Source organism: Tachysurus fulvidraco, chromosome 22, assembly GCF_022655615.1.
Source record: "Tachysurus fulvidraco isolate hzauxx_2018 chromosome 22, HZAU_PFXX_2.0, whole genome shotgun sequence".
Lineage (NCBI taxonomy): Eukaryota > Metazoa > Chordata > Actinopteri > Siluriformes > Bagridae > Tachysurus > Tachysurus fulvidraco.
In genome coordinates, this window is record NC_062539.1 from 1088886 (window position 1) to 1103855 (window position 14970).

The 14970-nt window shown below is 43.6% G+C and overlaps 2 protein-coding genes across 2 annotated transcripts; one reads left to right on the forward strand and one right to left on the reverse strand.

Annotated features, from left to right (window-relative positions):
- On the forward strand, window positions 1-3339 carry cdc20 (cell division cycle 20 homolog). The gene is made up of 11 exons (XM_027160509.2): window positions 1-161; window positions 586-801; window positions 908-1050; window positions 1133-1232; window positions 1319-1444; window positions 1567-1763; window positions 1960-2054; window positions 2291-2516; window positions 2621-2746; window positions 2866-2983; window positions 3086-3339. Exons 2-11 carry the CDS (start codon window positions 612-614, stop codon window positions 3250-3252), a joined length of 1488 nt encoding a protein of 495 aa, XP_027016310.2. The 5' UTR covers window positions 1-161; window positions 586-611; the 3' UTR covers window positions 3253-3339.
- A 1369-nt stretch (window positions 3340-4708) lies between these two features.
- On the reverse strand, window positions 4709-13777 carry elovl1a (ELOVL fatty acid elongase 1a). Its single transcript, XM_027160515.2, has 8 exons — window positions 13556-13777; window positions 10475-10566; window positions 9120-9310; window positions 8275-8355; window positions 7973-8029; window positions 7367-7472; window positions 5694-5833; window positions 4709-5280 (listed from the first exon to the last, which is right to left on the reverse strand). Exons 2-8 carry the CDS (start codon window positions 10533-10535, stop codon window positions 4969-4971), a joined length of 948 nt encoding a protein of 315 aa, XP_027016316.1. The 5' UTR covers window positions 10536-10566; window positions 13556-13777; the 3' UTR covers window positions 4709-4968.
- Window positions 13778-14970: the final 1193 nt, after the last annotated feature.

Genomic DNA, 14970 nt, shown 5'->3' on the forward strand with positions numbered 1-14970 from the left:
AACGGACCAATCAGAATCGCGCGTTCAGACATTTAAAACGCACCCGACGGTTTGTTGACTTTTTAATCAGAGATAAACGAGTTGGTCACGAAGCCGAACAGAAGCGGATTGTGTTGGTAACTGCTTTTATAGGATCGTTAAAGCGGGTTGTGGAGGATCTGGTAAGTTTTTTTTATCTAAAATATTAAAACTTTAATAGTGTTGAAGTCAACAGTTACTCACGTGGTCACTCGGGTGTTGTGTAAATGAACCTCAGAATGTTCAGAATTAACCTGTAAACTTTATTAACTGATCCACTGCTGGTCCTGTAAACATATTACTAACCCACAGAACCCTAAATGTTCTGAACTTAACACCAACCGGTGCCTGAACCAGTCCTTAGGAACATAAGATCCATTACAAGTGCAGTTTTAATGTCCTTTGTGAACTTATGGGTGTCTTTTGGCATTTGGACATTAGATTAAAATGATAATTGTTCACATAAGATCTCCAAGATCTTGTTTTTTGTGTACACATTATTTTGGTGTCTTTTCACACTTGTTGGTGAATTAAATTTGTCTGTATGTCTCTCTTTCACTCCTTCAGTAATTGAGGCTTGGCTGTCGCTTACCATGGCTCACTTTGGCTTTGAGAATGACCTGCAGAGCGTGTTGAAGCTGGACATGCCCATCACCAACGCCCCGATGGCCAGGTGGCAGAGGAAAGCCAGCACGTCCGCCTCCGCCACCTCAAACGCCTTGTCGCCCAACAAAAGCACAAACCGGTCCCTGAGCACGTCCAAAACGCCGAGCAAAACACCAGGTAGCAGCCATTTCAAAGCAAATTTAAAGCTTCTTTGGCTTTTGTGGATTTCTAAACACGAATATTCATGTTTAAGGCTTTCTAATGCTGTTTCTATGCTAAACAGGGAAGAACAGTAAGAGCCAAAGTACACCCTCCAAGGCTGGAGGAGATCGATTCATCCCTGTAAGGAACGCCAAACAGATGGACGTGGCAAGTTACCTCATCTCAAAGGAAAACGAACCCGAGGAAGCCATTCCGTCGTCTACGGTAAGTCTCTCCTTTGTTTCACCATGTATATGCTCCTGATCTGTGCACGTGGATTTGAACTTATCAATGTTTAAATCCTCAGCAAACCAATCAGAAGGCCTGGTCTGTGACTTTGAACGGATACGACGTAGAGGAGGCCAAAATCCTGCATCTGGGAGGAAAGCCAATCAATGCCCCTGAAGGTAGGTGGGGTGGGGGTGTGTGTGCTGTAAGTGGAGATGATTGTAAAAAAGATCAGGAAAGAAAATGAGAATTTTTTTTCTTGCAGGCTACCAGAACAACTTAAAGGTCCTGTACAGCCAAGTTCCCACACCCATGTCTCTGAAAAAGAGCCGCTACATACCTACAGTTCCAGAGAGGATCCTGGATGCCCCCGAGTTCAGAAATGACTTCTGTAAGTACCCATAAATGCTGATTCTGGTGTTTTTTGGTCCACCACAATTCAGCTGCCTACTTGTGATAACCAGACACCGCAGCACTGTTGATCGGACTTTGTCCACCGCTACGTTCATTCAGATCTGAATCTGATGGACTGGGGCAGACTGAACGTTCTGGCCGTAGCGCTTGCGGAGTACGTGTACCTGTGGGATGCTGGGCTGGGGCCGATTGTGCTGCTGAAAAAGATGGAAGAGGAGAACGGCTACATCTCTTCCGTCTCCTGGAGTAAAGATGGAAACTTTCTGGCCATCGGGACTAGTGACTGCAAAGTGGAGGTAGAAAATAAGCCGGCTTGATGGTTTAAAAGGCGTTTAAAAAAAAAATGGCTGATCTTTATAGCTGGATGTTTGTTTTTTTCAACACCCCTGATGTATTTGGAGCTCGCGAGAGCATTTATACAGGAAGTGTTGCTTTTACAGTATTGGTACAAACCATAAGTGCTTTAATATCCTCACACTCTCCTTCCTGTAGCTGTGGGACGTTCAGTGTCAGAAGCGTCTGCGCAGTATGGACGGTCATACTGCCCGAGTCGGCTGCTTGAACTGGAACGATCACATCCTGTCTAGGTAAGTCTGATCAAATCTGTGTCGTGTCCCTGACAGACACTTTGTCCCCTTCGACATGCATCAGTCAGATCAGAGACACGATGGACGAGTGTTGGTGTCTCATCTGGGTCACGGCACCAATTTGTTAACGTTGGTAGGAGGGTTCATGTAGTAGAGTTAGAAGTCAGGATGTTTAAGATGGAGTCCTACTAACTGTCTTTTTTTTTACCGCACTGGATCTCTCCTTTCCCTCACAGTGGTTCCAGATCTGGTTTGATCCACCAGCATGATGTCAGAGTAGCAGATCATCACTTGTCCACACTCTGGGGTCACACGCAGGAGGTGTGCGGTCTCGCCTGGTCTCCAGATGGCCGCTATTTAGCCAGTGGTGGAAACGACAACATGGTGAACATCTGGCCAAGTGTGCAGGGTGGAGCTCGGGTGGCTCTGCACTCGTTCAGCGAACACCAAGGTGCTGTGAAGGTGGGTGTCACAATTCACTAGTTTAACCGGTTAAAAAAAATGCTTAAGAGGCTGTGCATGAATAATAACAGGTTTGAACTGTAACACAACTGTTTGTCATGCAGGCGTTGGCATGGTGTCCATGGCAGCCAAGCATACTGGCATCAGGAGGAGGAACCAGCGACAGACGCATTCGCATCTGGAACGTCAACAGTGGCTCATGTGTCACTTCGTGGGACACACAATCTCAGGTGAAGAAGGAACCCACACAGTTCTGGACTGTAACTGTTCATGGTCTCCTTGAGGTGAAGCATCTGCTGGTGAAGAAACCACCTTCTGTATGTGGCTAATATCCATTCAATCATTTCAGGTCTCATCTCTCGTGTTCGCACCGAACTACAAAGAGCTCGTCTCTGGCCACGGTTTTGCGCACGACAAGATCTTCATCTGGAAATATCCCTCACTCGCCAAAGTGGCTGAGCTCGAAGGTCTGTCCTGCTGCTCCGAAAGCTACAGTTGCTAGAATTTTGTCCATTTTGTTGTTTTTTTTTTTCCCTCTAAAACTTTCATGTTGTGCTTCTGTCTTGTAGGCCACGAAGGCCGTATCCTGAACATGGCCCTCAGTCCCGACAGCTCCGTCCTGGCCTCGATCAGCTCCGACGAAACCATCCGACTGTGGAAGTGTTTTGAGAGAGATCCCAGTAAAAAACCCAAGGCTGCAAACAGCAGGAGCATCATCCAGCAGCGCATCCGCTGAGCAGCGTTTTTAATCCTGTTTACAAATCACTAAGTTATGTACAAATGAGTTCGTGTAAATTTGAAATAAAGGTTTTGTTGTTTTTCAGTTGCTTGGTGAAAAGTGTGAGGTTTGTGTGTGGATGGAGAATGTGTTCTGCTTTTATAGATCGCAATAATTTAATGCTCAATGTTTATGGAGATGCTGTAAACTCATTGCTGCCTTCAGTTTCTGAACGAAATGACTGGGAACAAGGGGGGGGGGGGGGTTGGGGAAGTTTGAGTTTTCAGTCAAATTGATGTGGTTTTTTTTTTTTTTTAAACTCCTGTAGTTCTTTTGAGTTCTTGGATGCTGGTAAAGATGGTGGAGGCTTGATGTTTAGAGAAGGTCTCCAGTCTCATTACAAGTTTTCTGCACTGTTTATAAAGGTAATGCTAAATTATGATGCATCATAAATGTAGACATCTTATTGCAGAATTAAAATCACTAAGTACATGCTGATGAAGTTTATTTTCTTGTATATTCTGGTTTTATTCCTTATTAGAACATTAAAATATCTATTTTAAAACATTTTGAGGTAGCCACAATTATCATGATGGGTTTAATGACCTTGTGAGTGTCATCACCATCCAACCAATCAGCCTACAGCTGCCTTCACTCACCTGCCAATCAAACTGCAGAGTTTAAACCGAAGCTTCGCCTCCAGCTCTAAAGCTTCAACCTTATAACACGATTATGTCTTAGGGCTCAGGCTTTAGCCAAGTTTCATGACCACACTTAAAGGTGCGGTCTCTGTCGTTTGAGAAACGCTTTAGAAAACTGAGTAGGGACCACAAACTAAAAATCAAAAATGTATAGCCAATGAGCAGAAAGGGGCAGGGCTTGTCTGAGCGGAGAGAGTGTTCAGTGTGCGCATGTGTGACATTAGCAGAAAGTGGTTTTAACATCGACATGGAGGATAAAAACAAAGAAAGAAGAAAGACTTACGATAAGGACAAGAAGTAGGACGTGTTAATATAGGATCAGCTTTCCAGCGCTGGAGAGAACTGAAGGAGCAGGAAGTCGGCCACATATTCACAGGTTGGAGTTTCCCGAGTCAATAACTCCTGAGCTAAACGCTGTTACTACACAAATAACACCTCTTTTCTATCGTAGTAATGTAGAGAGGCAGCTACAACCGCGTTTTGTGTAGTAACAGCGTTTAACTATTGACAAGACACGCCCCTTTCTGCTCATTGGCTACACGGTTGTTTTGGTTCCCAGTTTGTGGTCCCGACTCAGTTTTCTGAAGCGTTTCTCAAACATTGGAGACCCCACCTTTAACTTAGATTATTTTGGGATAAATATAAAAGTGTACAAGCAGAAGCTCAAACACTGTCAGAATGCAAGCCTCACATGAACATTTATACAGAGTTTAATATAAAAGTTTATTTTTTTAACTTATACACATAAAAAAAGTCATTCCGTCTGTACCACCTAACTTTGCACAAATATTTATTTACAGTCAATTCAGATGCACGGTGTGTGTGTTTGTGTGTGTGTGTGGAGAAACATACATGCTAATGACAACACAAAAGTCAGCATGACCTCTGTGACCTTTATCTTAATGCACCGTGGACAAATAAATACAAACAAGCGAACAAACGTGTGCCTCGTCTCCTGTGTGATCTCAGTTACATCCGTCTCAGCAAGTCCTTCACGCTAGCGGTTCTCATTTCCTTTTTTCCTCCTTTTCCTCTATACCTCCTTTACTTTCGAGTTCCCGGCGAACCCGTTTGTGTGGTGCGCAGTGCCTTTGTCCGCGTGCGTGCCGTTGGCCAATATGTCCGTCTCCGTGCCGTTAACGTGGCCGTTTTGCTTGAGTTTGTCTTCGGTGTTGGAGGGGAGCCGCTTGCCCTTGACGTAAGCCTGGATCCAGAAGTTGGAGAAGAGAACGAAGAAGAACATCCCGTAGATCCAGATGAGGTGGATAAATATAGGCACCTGGTATTCACAGTCTTCCATGAAGTAATACTGAGAGATGTGGACAGACACCACGACGAACTGAATCTGTGGAAACAAAACAGAATCATTAAGCAGAATCAAAACCAGACCTTCAACTTCAACAGCCTTCCAGAATCTGATTTAAATCACAACGATCTTCTTGAAGTTTTCTGTAAAGGCACATTCATGTATCATGTTTGGATGGAGTCTCCAGTGTCGGCGCTGTGGAACATTCAGTGGTGAAGCTTCAGAACAGAGAAGATTGTCGTGAGTTCCTCAGACGTTATTAAAAGGGAACTATAAATGGATCCAAAGTTTTTTGTTTAATAAGTAAAACTAATCTTTGCCAAACTGCGGTGTTATGAGGGCAATAACAAACAAATATAAATCACTTCAGACATCAACAGACTGACGCTCCACACGGAGGAACTCGTACACAGATAAATAAGTAGAGTGAACGTGATATAAAGCAGACTAACCAGCTGGATAGCGGTCATGTACTTCTTCCACCACAGGAACTTCTGAAAGCGCGGCCCCGCTGCAGAAAGGCCGTAGTAGGTGTACATGATGACGTGCACCATGGCGTTCACCATGGCGTGGAAAGAACCCATTCCTCCGGCTGGCGTTCGGAAACAGAGAGAGAGGCGGGGTTAAAAAGCATGAACAAAGCGAGCAACGCGCCATGATAGTGTTTTTATTCATTTGATTTCCCTATGCAAATAAACTACGGTATGTGGATCAGTGCCCGAGTTTGTACCACCTCAGAGTTTTTCTAGCATTAACACCTGAATACTGACAACTCTTTGTTAGCATGTTAGCTGAAGAACAAGTGCATGACGTCAGTAAGGTTTATATGGAAGCCAGCAGATGAAAGGATTAGATTTCAGAATCGATCTAAACAGCGTTCGAGTCCTGTTGAATTGGACTCAATTATCAAGAATTTTTAAAACACTAATCCTAAAACCTCCTTCGTCTCCGTCTCAAGGGCCTGTTTTTTTCTGAAACACACAAAATGACTCCACCCTCCATTAGACTACATGTCCACAGTAGGTGGTGGTGGGTGGTGTCGCCCATCACTGATAAAAACCTGACCTCTGGGAAGGAACAGGAACCAACTTAAATCTTCTGAGCAGCAGTTTAGAGTGAGAGAGTTAATCATCTCCCTACATCAACACCACCGTGGATCTACAGAACAAACAGCTCTACCTAAAAGAGAGGAGAACAGGATCTGCTGCCTGATCGAGGAACACTCCGGAACCCAGGACCAAAAGGTACCGAGAAAGATCATCATCAAGGAACACTCATCATCATTAGTTTCATGTATGATGCACAGTAGCGGATTGTAAGAAAATTAACTGATGAACAACATTTAAGTGACGTGACGTACGGCTAAGTACGGTGACCCAGACTCAGTATCCGTTCTCTGCATTTAACCCATCCAAAGTGTGCGCGCACGCACACACGCGCGCGCACACACACACACACACACCCCCAGTGGGCAGCCATTTATGCTGTGGCGCCCGGGGAGCAGTTGGTGGGGTTCGGTGCCTTGCTCAAGGGCACCTCAGTCGTGGTATTGCCGGCCCGAGACTCGAACCCACAACCTTTGGGTTAGGAGTCAGACTCTCTAACCATTAGGCCACGACATCCCCCACATGGTGCCAATCCATCCTTCAGAATAAGATCCCAAATCAAACTCCCTGTCAGCTGAAGACAAACCCAGAGACCGTACGTCCGCTGACCCCAGGGGCTGAGGAGAAGGAGATAAACCTCTTACAGAATCAGCAGCAAACCCACTTAAAAAAAAACACAGACAGAGGCCAGATTTCTATAGGAGCAGGACCATAGTACCTCACGTCTGAGGGAGAAAAGAAGCAGGGATGGAACAAGTCTGTTAATTCATTACATACTGTGGCTAAGGACGTTGGTCAGCAAAGCTGTGGCTGATGGAGGAAATGGAGGAAAAAGTGTTGTTCTATGTTCTGGGAACGTCTGGGTCGAGTCACAACGGTTTGGAAGTCGAATTAAAGCTAAAGGCTGATAATAAAGATTAAAATGTGGGAATATTGTCCTCCTGTCAGCTCATTAAAGACGATCTACATCTTTTAAAAAAAAAAAATGAATGAGAAGAAGGAGCAACGGAAAGACTCACCTGGGGTAAGAGTGATGCCCCACCACCAGCTCCAGGGCAGGAAAGAGTGGTGAAAGATGTGCAGAAACGTCACCTGACTGTGTTTCTTCCTCAGCACAAAGAAAACCTGCAGGACAGAAACACACACGATTACAGATTATGTTCATGGGATATATGAAGAAAAAAAAAAAAGATTGTACTTTTATAAAAAGCCCAAAAGGCCGACCGGAGGACATCTCGGGTCACGGGGAGCCTGTGCCTATCTCAGGCATCATCGGGCATCGAGGCAGGATACACCCTGGACGGAGTGCCAACCCATCACAGGGCACACACACACACTCTCATTCACTCACACACACACACTACGGACAATTTTCCAGAGATGCCAATCAACCTACCATGCATGTCTTTGGACCGAGGGAGGAAACCGGAGTACCCGGAGGAAACCCCCGAGGCACGGGGAGAACATGCAAACTGAGGCGGAGGCAGGAATCGAACCCACAACCCTGGAGGTGTGAGGCGAACGTACTAACCACTAAGCCACCGTGACCCCCCGGAGGACAGTTTATACAGTAAAACGTACAGAAGAGTGAAAAACAGAAGAGCGCAACAAAGAAAAGTCCTTACAGTGTCTAGAAGTTCAACATATTTGGAAAAGTAGAACAACCAGGCCACTCGAATCATCTGTAGAAACAAAAAAGAATGTAATTTCATCTCATACACACAGGGGGCGGAGTTACCGTTACCACATTAACCGCAATTTATTAAAGAGCAAAATGTGCTACCTTTTTTTTATTTTTTTTTTAACACTTTTATACATTTATAGTTACGTTAGATGTTCTGGAACGTTTGTGAAACAAGTTCTCAGTTCCATCCCAGCAGATATAAAGGTTAAATGAACTGATGAGTAACGAGCAGATGCTGTTTACCCTGAGAGTCTGTGGGCTGGTGGAGATGTCGATGAGGTCACACCTCCACGTGAATGTCGTCGCCCAGCCAGACATCATGAACTGAAAAACAACAGGGAGCAGAAACGAAGATGAAGCAGAACACAGCAGAGTTGCTTTCATTCAGGTTCACGTGTTCGTGAGCCTCGATCACAGAGCGATGATGTCATCGGATAATCACGAGACGACAACGGAGGAATTTTACGAGGTCACCTGGACAGGTTGTTTCAGATACAGGCCTTAAATTGCTTTTAGGAAATGACCTGAAGACACGAACGTTCCTTTACTTGTTTGATAAAGTTTAATCTTTATTTATTACACTTCATATTTCATTGAAAAATTAGAGCATTGTTTGTTTCATAATAACAACAAGAACCCGTCAGGAGTTTAGCACTTAGCTCACTTAGCGAAACTGGTTTGCTAGCAGCTAAACTCTTAGAGAACAGGTTCTTCCAGGGTTCTTTAAGGGTTTTCTGGATATTAAATGCATCTTAAATGTCTAAAATCAGGTTACCATCTGGTAGAAAACTCTCCTGTTCTACAGAGAACCTTCAAGGGTTTGAGCCAACAGACAAAATCTGACATTTTCTAAGAATGGGTTTGGACTGGATTTTTTCCCTTACTCAGGGCTTTTGACTGGCACGTTAATAGTTTTTATGCAAAATCCTGCGGCTCAGCAAAGACGGTTATTTCCATCTTTAAGGACGTGTCGGAACAAACGTGAATACGATTTGCAAGCTGATCTATTTACTTGAAAAGGACGGAAACTAGGAAAGGCAAAAAGGAGAGGATAAAGGAGTGTGAAGAGCAGCAGCATCGTTTCCCACCTCGTAAACAATGTAGGCATTGAAGAACACCATGCAGAAGTTGTAAATGATCATTGGGGTTTTGAGGTGGTGGGGTTTGCGCTTAGCCATGTAGCGCGGCCCCACGTACAGGACCAGGACCACGTAGCTCACCAAGATGAGGGTCATCAGGATCGGACTCTGCATCAGAGGGTAATCCCGCACTCGCTCATCTGAGGACACATAAAACATCATTTATGTTCTTGTCTGAAAAAGCATCAACACAAACAGCTTGAACAGATGACGGACTTATTCTCTAGACTAAAGACATTTTTTTTTTGCCGGGGGGGGGGGGGGGGGCCTTTATTATCGGCACATATATATTACATATATATCACAGTGGAATTCTTTTCTTCATATACCCCAACTGAGGAGGTGGGGGGTCAGAGTGCAGGGGCAGCTATGATACAGCACCCCTGGAGCAGGGAGGGTTTGCTCAAGGGCCCAACAGTGGAAGCTTGCTGTGTGGGGCTTGAACCTCAATCCTCCGATCAACAACCCAGAGCCTGAACCAGTTGAGCCACCACAGATGCCCCAAACACCACTGAATCATCCTACATACATATTTAATCAGCCAAATGTTTTTAGTATCTTTACAGTAGAGGTCCTACTCTGAGACGTCTTCACGACGGGGTGGGTCACGTTCTTAAGTGCCCCACGGTCTGGAATTCCCAAAAACTGATGCTACTCTACTGAGGATTGTAGAGAGTTGCAGCTTGTAGGCGGAGCATGATCGGTTAAAAGCATGATGATGTCACATTTGAGTGACATCATGGTATACAAAAGTGACCTGGGGACTTTATTGGAGAAAACCGACTTGTAGGAATATTACACCCCATTACAAATCCAGGTGTAAATAAAGCTAGAGAGAACACATCAGCTTAGCGAGCCTACAGTGGGCTAACTATAAAAACTTACACCTGGATTACACAATGTAATAATATCATTCGATAATAATCACAGTCTTAAATCGGTAGCGTCCAATGGCAGAACAGTAAGGAGTCAAACAGCCAATCAAAATGACTGCTGGGTGTGATTACGCTGTATAACCCCGTTCCACACTCCAGGATGTTCTCTATACTATTAAAAATATTTTTATCATCCAAAATGTCGCATTTTAGCAATACTAAAACATAAATGCTGCATTTTTACAACATTTGTCATCACCAGCATCCAAGATGAATAAACTGTTGACTATTTTTCCCCCACAACACTGTTCCTCCAGGTAACACTAGCACACTGATAACTCAGTCTAGCCCGATGTCTTCCCCGTAATACAGCGGGATTTAAACCTCGTGACCTGACAGTATGTGATCACGTCTCACGTTCTTACTCACCTGTTCTTTTCAGGAGGTAGTCGTAGAAATTCATGATATTTGAAAAGACTTCCTGAATCATCCTCCTTGTGTCACTTCAGACAATTTTCAAACTAAAAACAAACAAACAAAAAAGAAGATAATGCATTAAAAAGACAGGACATCAGGCAGCTTAACAAACACACACACACACACACACACACACACCGTTAACACACCGCTCATGAGTCAACAGTGAGAGAGGAGCGAGCTAAAGCAAACAGGAAGCACCTGTCCAGGTGTACAGCAGACCCTGAGCACTGGAGCACATCTAAATGTGACAGAAGTGTGATGCAGTGCACTTAGACACGTCAGTTTAAATACCAGCTTTCCAAAAAATTTGCAAAGGCAAATGTTCACCGGCGAACGTCCCACGGCGGCTCAGAAACCAGACCATGACACGTTAAACACCATTCCTGAGCTCTTGAGTAAGACGGCGTGGTGTCCGCCTTCGGTACTGCGACCTGCTCGACCAGACGGCGTGAGCAGCTAAATAAACAACACCATGACACGGGACTACGGAGAACAGAGAACACGTCACAACAGGCACCGGGTCTTCTCAGGATGTTCAGCAACAAGTGCAGAACGATCCTCAGTGTGGTTTTGTATCAGAAGACCTGAAATCACTCAGAACCCTGGAAGATCTCTGGAAGAACCCAGTTCTCTAGGGCTAGTAGGCACCAGATCTACAACCAGTTCTAGGTATTAAGAAGAAAATACTGATTAATAGTTTGGAGTTTGGGCCACACAGTAAACCAGTTAATATTCACACTCTTCCATAAATGCTCCCCGAGAGTTCTTACAGGGTTCTTTAATGGTTCTTAAAAGGACACCATCATATCTGGCCTTCAGTGATCTTTTTATTTAGCAGCATAATTTAATTTAGCATTAAAACTGGGATAAGTTGGGTTTAGTATCTGGGCTTGTTGGGTTTGTCAGCGTTACAGACGATTACATATCATCAGACAACTTGTGGCGTCTCATCGCCAGGTGAAATCAGAGGAAATCTCTAGAAATCTGAAAAATGTCCAACATGCAGCACTTAGTGAGTGTTCATTCATTTTAAATGGTAAAGTCCAAAGCTTCAGGAACACAAGCTCAAGTGTCAGGATGTCAAAATGGCACTTTGTTTCTCATCCTGACAGAAACACAGAAAAATATCTATTCATGCCAAGCAGATAAAACGTGTGTGTGTGTGTGTGTGTGTGTATTTCTATTTTGACCTTCGTCCAAAAATTAAAATAAAAGGTCTTTACTAAAATCATGAATTTTCAACATTCTATCTAATATTTCATCTGGAGTTGAAACTAAAAATGCTCTAAATCTTCATTGTTGTTCAGTTTCACTGCCCATATTGTGTGTCTGCTCTTTCTGCCCTGATATCTCACACACACACTCTCACTCACACACACACTCTCACGCTCACACACACACTCTCACGCTCACACACACACTCTCACACACACACTCTCTCACTCACTCACACTCTCTCACTCACTCACACTCTCTGACACTCACACACACTCACACACACTCACACACACACACACTCACACACACACACACTCACTCACACACACACTCACTCACACACACACTCACTCACACACACACTCACTCACACACACACTCACTCACACACACACACACTCACTCACACACACACTCACTCACACACACACTCACTCACACACACACTCACTCACTCACACACACACTCACTCACTCACACTCTCTCACTCACTCTCACTCACTCACTCACTCTCACTCACTCACACTCTCTCACTCACTCACACTCTCTCACTCACTCACACTCTCTCACTCACTCACACTCTCTCACTCACTCACACTCTCTCACTCACTCACACTCTCTCACTCACTCTCACTCACTCACTCTCTCACACACTCACTGACACTCACTGACACTCACTGACACTCACACACACTCACACACACTCACACACACTCACACACACTCACACACTCACACACACTCACACACACTCACACACTCTCTTTAAAGCAACAAAAGTTGAACAATGATAGTATTTTAACACAGTTTCTCTATATTCCAGCTTTATTGTCAGCTTTCTTACATAAAAATATTAAAATGCATTAAAAATATAAAAACTAATTACATAAACATATTTTATGCTAACTGACGCTTCACTAATCTGTAATCTGATGTTCTATAAGTAAAATGCTGAGGTAACGTCTGTACTGCTGTGTCACGCCCTTTACTGCCCTGATGGAAACAAGTGAAAGCTTTCAGACTTAATCAGACATTTAAAAAAAGTTTCTGAATAAAACATTATATTTTAAAAATAATCATTAAATCAGTGCGTTAAACTCTCTAATAATTCTCACTTCGATTTCATCCGAACAGTTCTGATATTATAGTAATATTGTTTTCTAATACTATAAACAGCTTTAGTCGTTTCTCTATTTCTAATAAAATGTAGAATTTTTTTAGTCAGGTCAATTTTTTTTTTTTTTTTTTGAAAGTTTAACAAAATAAAAGTGTCTACAAATCAAGATCCTGGTCAAAAGGCAGTTCAGTGTTTCCTCTAATTTATTCGGTTCAGTTATGAAATTATTAATTCCACCAAAAGTTCTCAGTGCTGTAAAAGTTCTCTGTGACTCTTCTGGTCCTGTCCATAGACACCAGGGCAAAAAAACAAAACAAAAAAAACACATGGCAGAACATTTTATTTAAAACTTTAAGACATTAATAATTAGACTTGTGTGTTTCCCCTTTAGTATGAACCTGTATGACTAAGTAAGTAAAGCAGGTCAGACAGGTGAGGTGAAGAGGAGCTGAGTGAGTCATGCAGGTCTGTGAAGACCAGGGGGTGAAAAGATAGAGATTAAAATCAGATTAAAGTGTAAATGTGATAAATTTGATCTCTCTTTCTCTCTTTGTCTCTCTACCTCTCTGTCTCTCTCTCTCTACCTCTCTGTCTCTGTGAGTTTAAAAGGAAGGAAGAGCACATGTGAAGAAATGAAGATGGAAGTTCAGATTAAACTCACTGTTCATCAGTAAAGCAGGTAAGTTCTCCTTACCTCAGGCCCAATGTCCCAAACACCTGCCCAAGATCCTCCAAATCTGAGCCTTACTCCAAACTAAAGTCAGAGGAAATGTGGCAGTTTCTGAGCTTCAGTCCTGTTGGTCTTCATTTAAACACTGATTCCAGCAGCATGAAGGGGAAAAAAACAGAAACAATGAAGGTGTGTTTGTTAGCAGTGACAGACCAGAGGAGTGAATGGGAATCTCAGCTCTCAATTTAACTGAGAGTAGAAGCTAGCACACATTGAAACCCCGCCCACTTGTTGACTTTCAACCACACCCTGCACAAGCCACCCTGCACAAGCCACGCCCACTGCAAGCAAATCCTGGTTTCCTACTGGCTGCTGAGAGAATGCCTGATCTTTAGCACTGCTTTGCTTCTGCTATGCTGAAGAAGTGGGTTAGATATTTATGGGAGGGAATGTGTGTGTGTGTGTGTGTGTGTGTGTGTGTGTGTGTGTGTGTGTGTGTGTGTGTGTGTGTGTGTGTGAGAGAGAGAGAGAGAGAGAGAGAGAGAGAGAGAGAGAGAGAGAGAGAGAGAGAGAGAGAATGAAAAGCGGTATTGTTCGAGTCACAATAAACACACAGCTTTTTAGTTTGCTGTAACATTCTGCTTTAGAAGTGAAACTTGATCAACAACAAAAAGATTGTTTGAGAAACAATACACACTGATCACTACACACTGTACACTACACACTGATCACTACACACTGTACACTACACACTGTACACTACACACTGTACACTACACACTGTACACTACACACTGATCACTACACACTGTACACTACACACTGATCACTACACACTGTACACTACACACTGATCACTACACACTGTACACTACACACTGATCACTACACACTGTACACTACACACTGATCACTACACACTGTACACTACACACTGATCACTACACACTGTACACTACACACTGTACACTACACACTGATCACTACACACTGTACACTACACACTGTACACTACACACTGTACACTACACACTGATCACTACACACTGTACACTACACACTGTACACTACACACTGATCACTACACACTGTACACTACACACTGTACACTACACACTGTACACTACACACTGTACACTACACACTGATCACTACACACTGTACACTACACACTGTACACTACACACTGATCACTACACACTGTACACTACACACTGTACACTACACACTGTACACTACACACTGATCACTACACACTGTACACTACACACTGTACACTACACACTGATCACTACACACTGTACACTACACACTGTACACTACACACTGATCACTACACACTGTACACTACACACTGTACACTACACACTGATCACTACACACTGTACACTACACACTGTACACTACACACTGTACACTACACACTGATCACTACACAC

Coding starts and splice junctions, on each gene's coding strand:
- cdc20 (XM_027160509.2), top strand. CDS start 612: ATGGCTCACTTTGGCTTTGAGAATGACCTGCAGAGCGTGTTGAAGCTG. Junction 2,055..2,290: donor AACGATCACATCCTGTCTAG/GTAAGTCTGATC, acceptor TTTCCCTCACAG/TGGTTCCAGATCTGGTTTGA. Junction 2,517..2,620: donor AACACCAAGGTGCTGTGAAG/GTGGGTGTCACA, acceptor TTTGTCATGCAG/GCGTTGGCATGGTGTCCATG.
- elovl1a (XM_027160515.2), bottom strand. CDS start 10,535: ATGATTCAGGAAGTCTTTTCAAATATCATGAATTTCTACGACTACCTC. Junction 7,473..7,972: donor ATGTTGAACTTCTAGACACT/GTAAGGACTTTT, acceptor TCTGTCCTGCAG/GTTTTCTTTGTGCTGAGGAA. Junction 5,834..7,366: donor GGGCATCACTCTTACCCCAG/GTGAGTCTTTCC, acceptor TCCGAACGCCAG/CCGGAGGAATGGGTTCTTTC.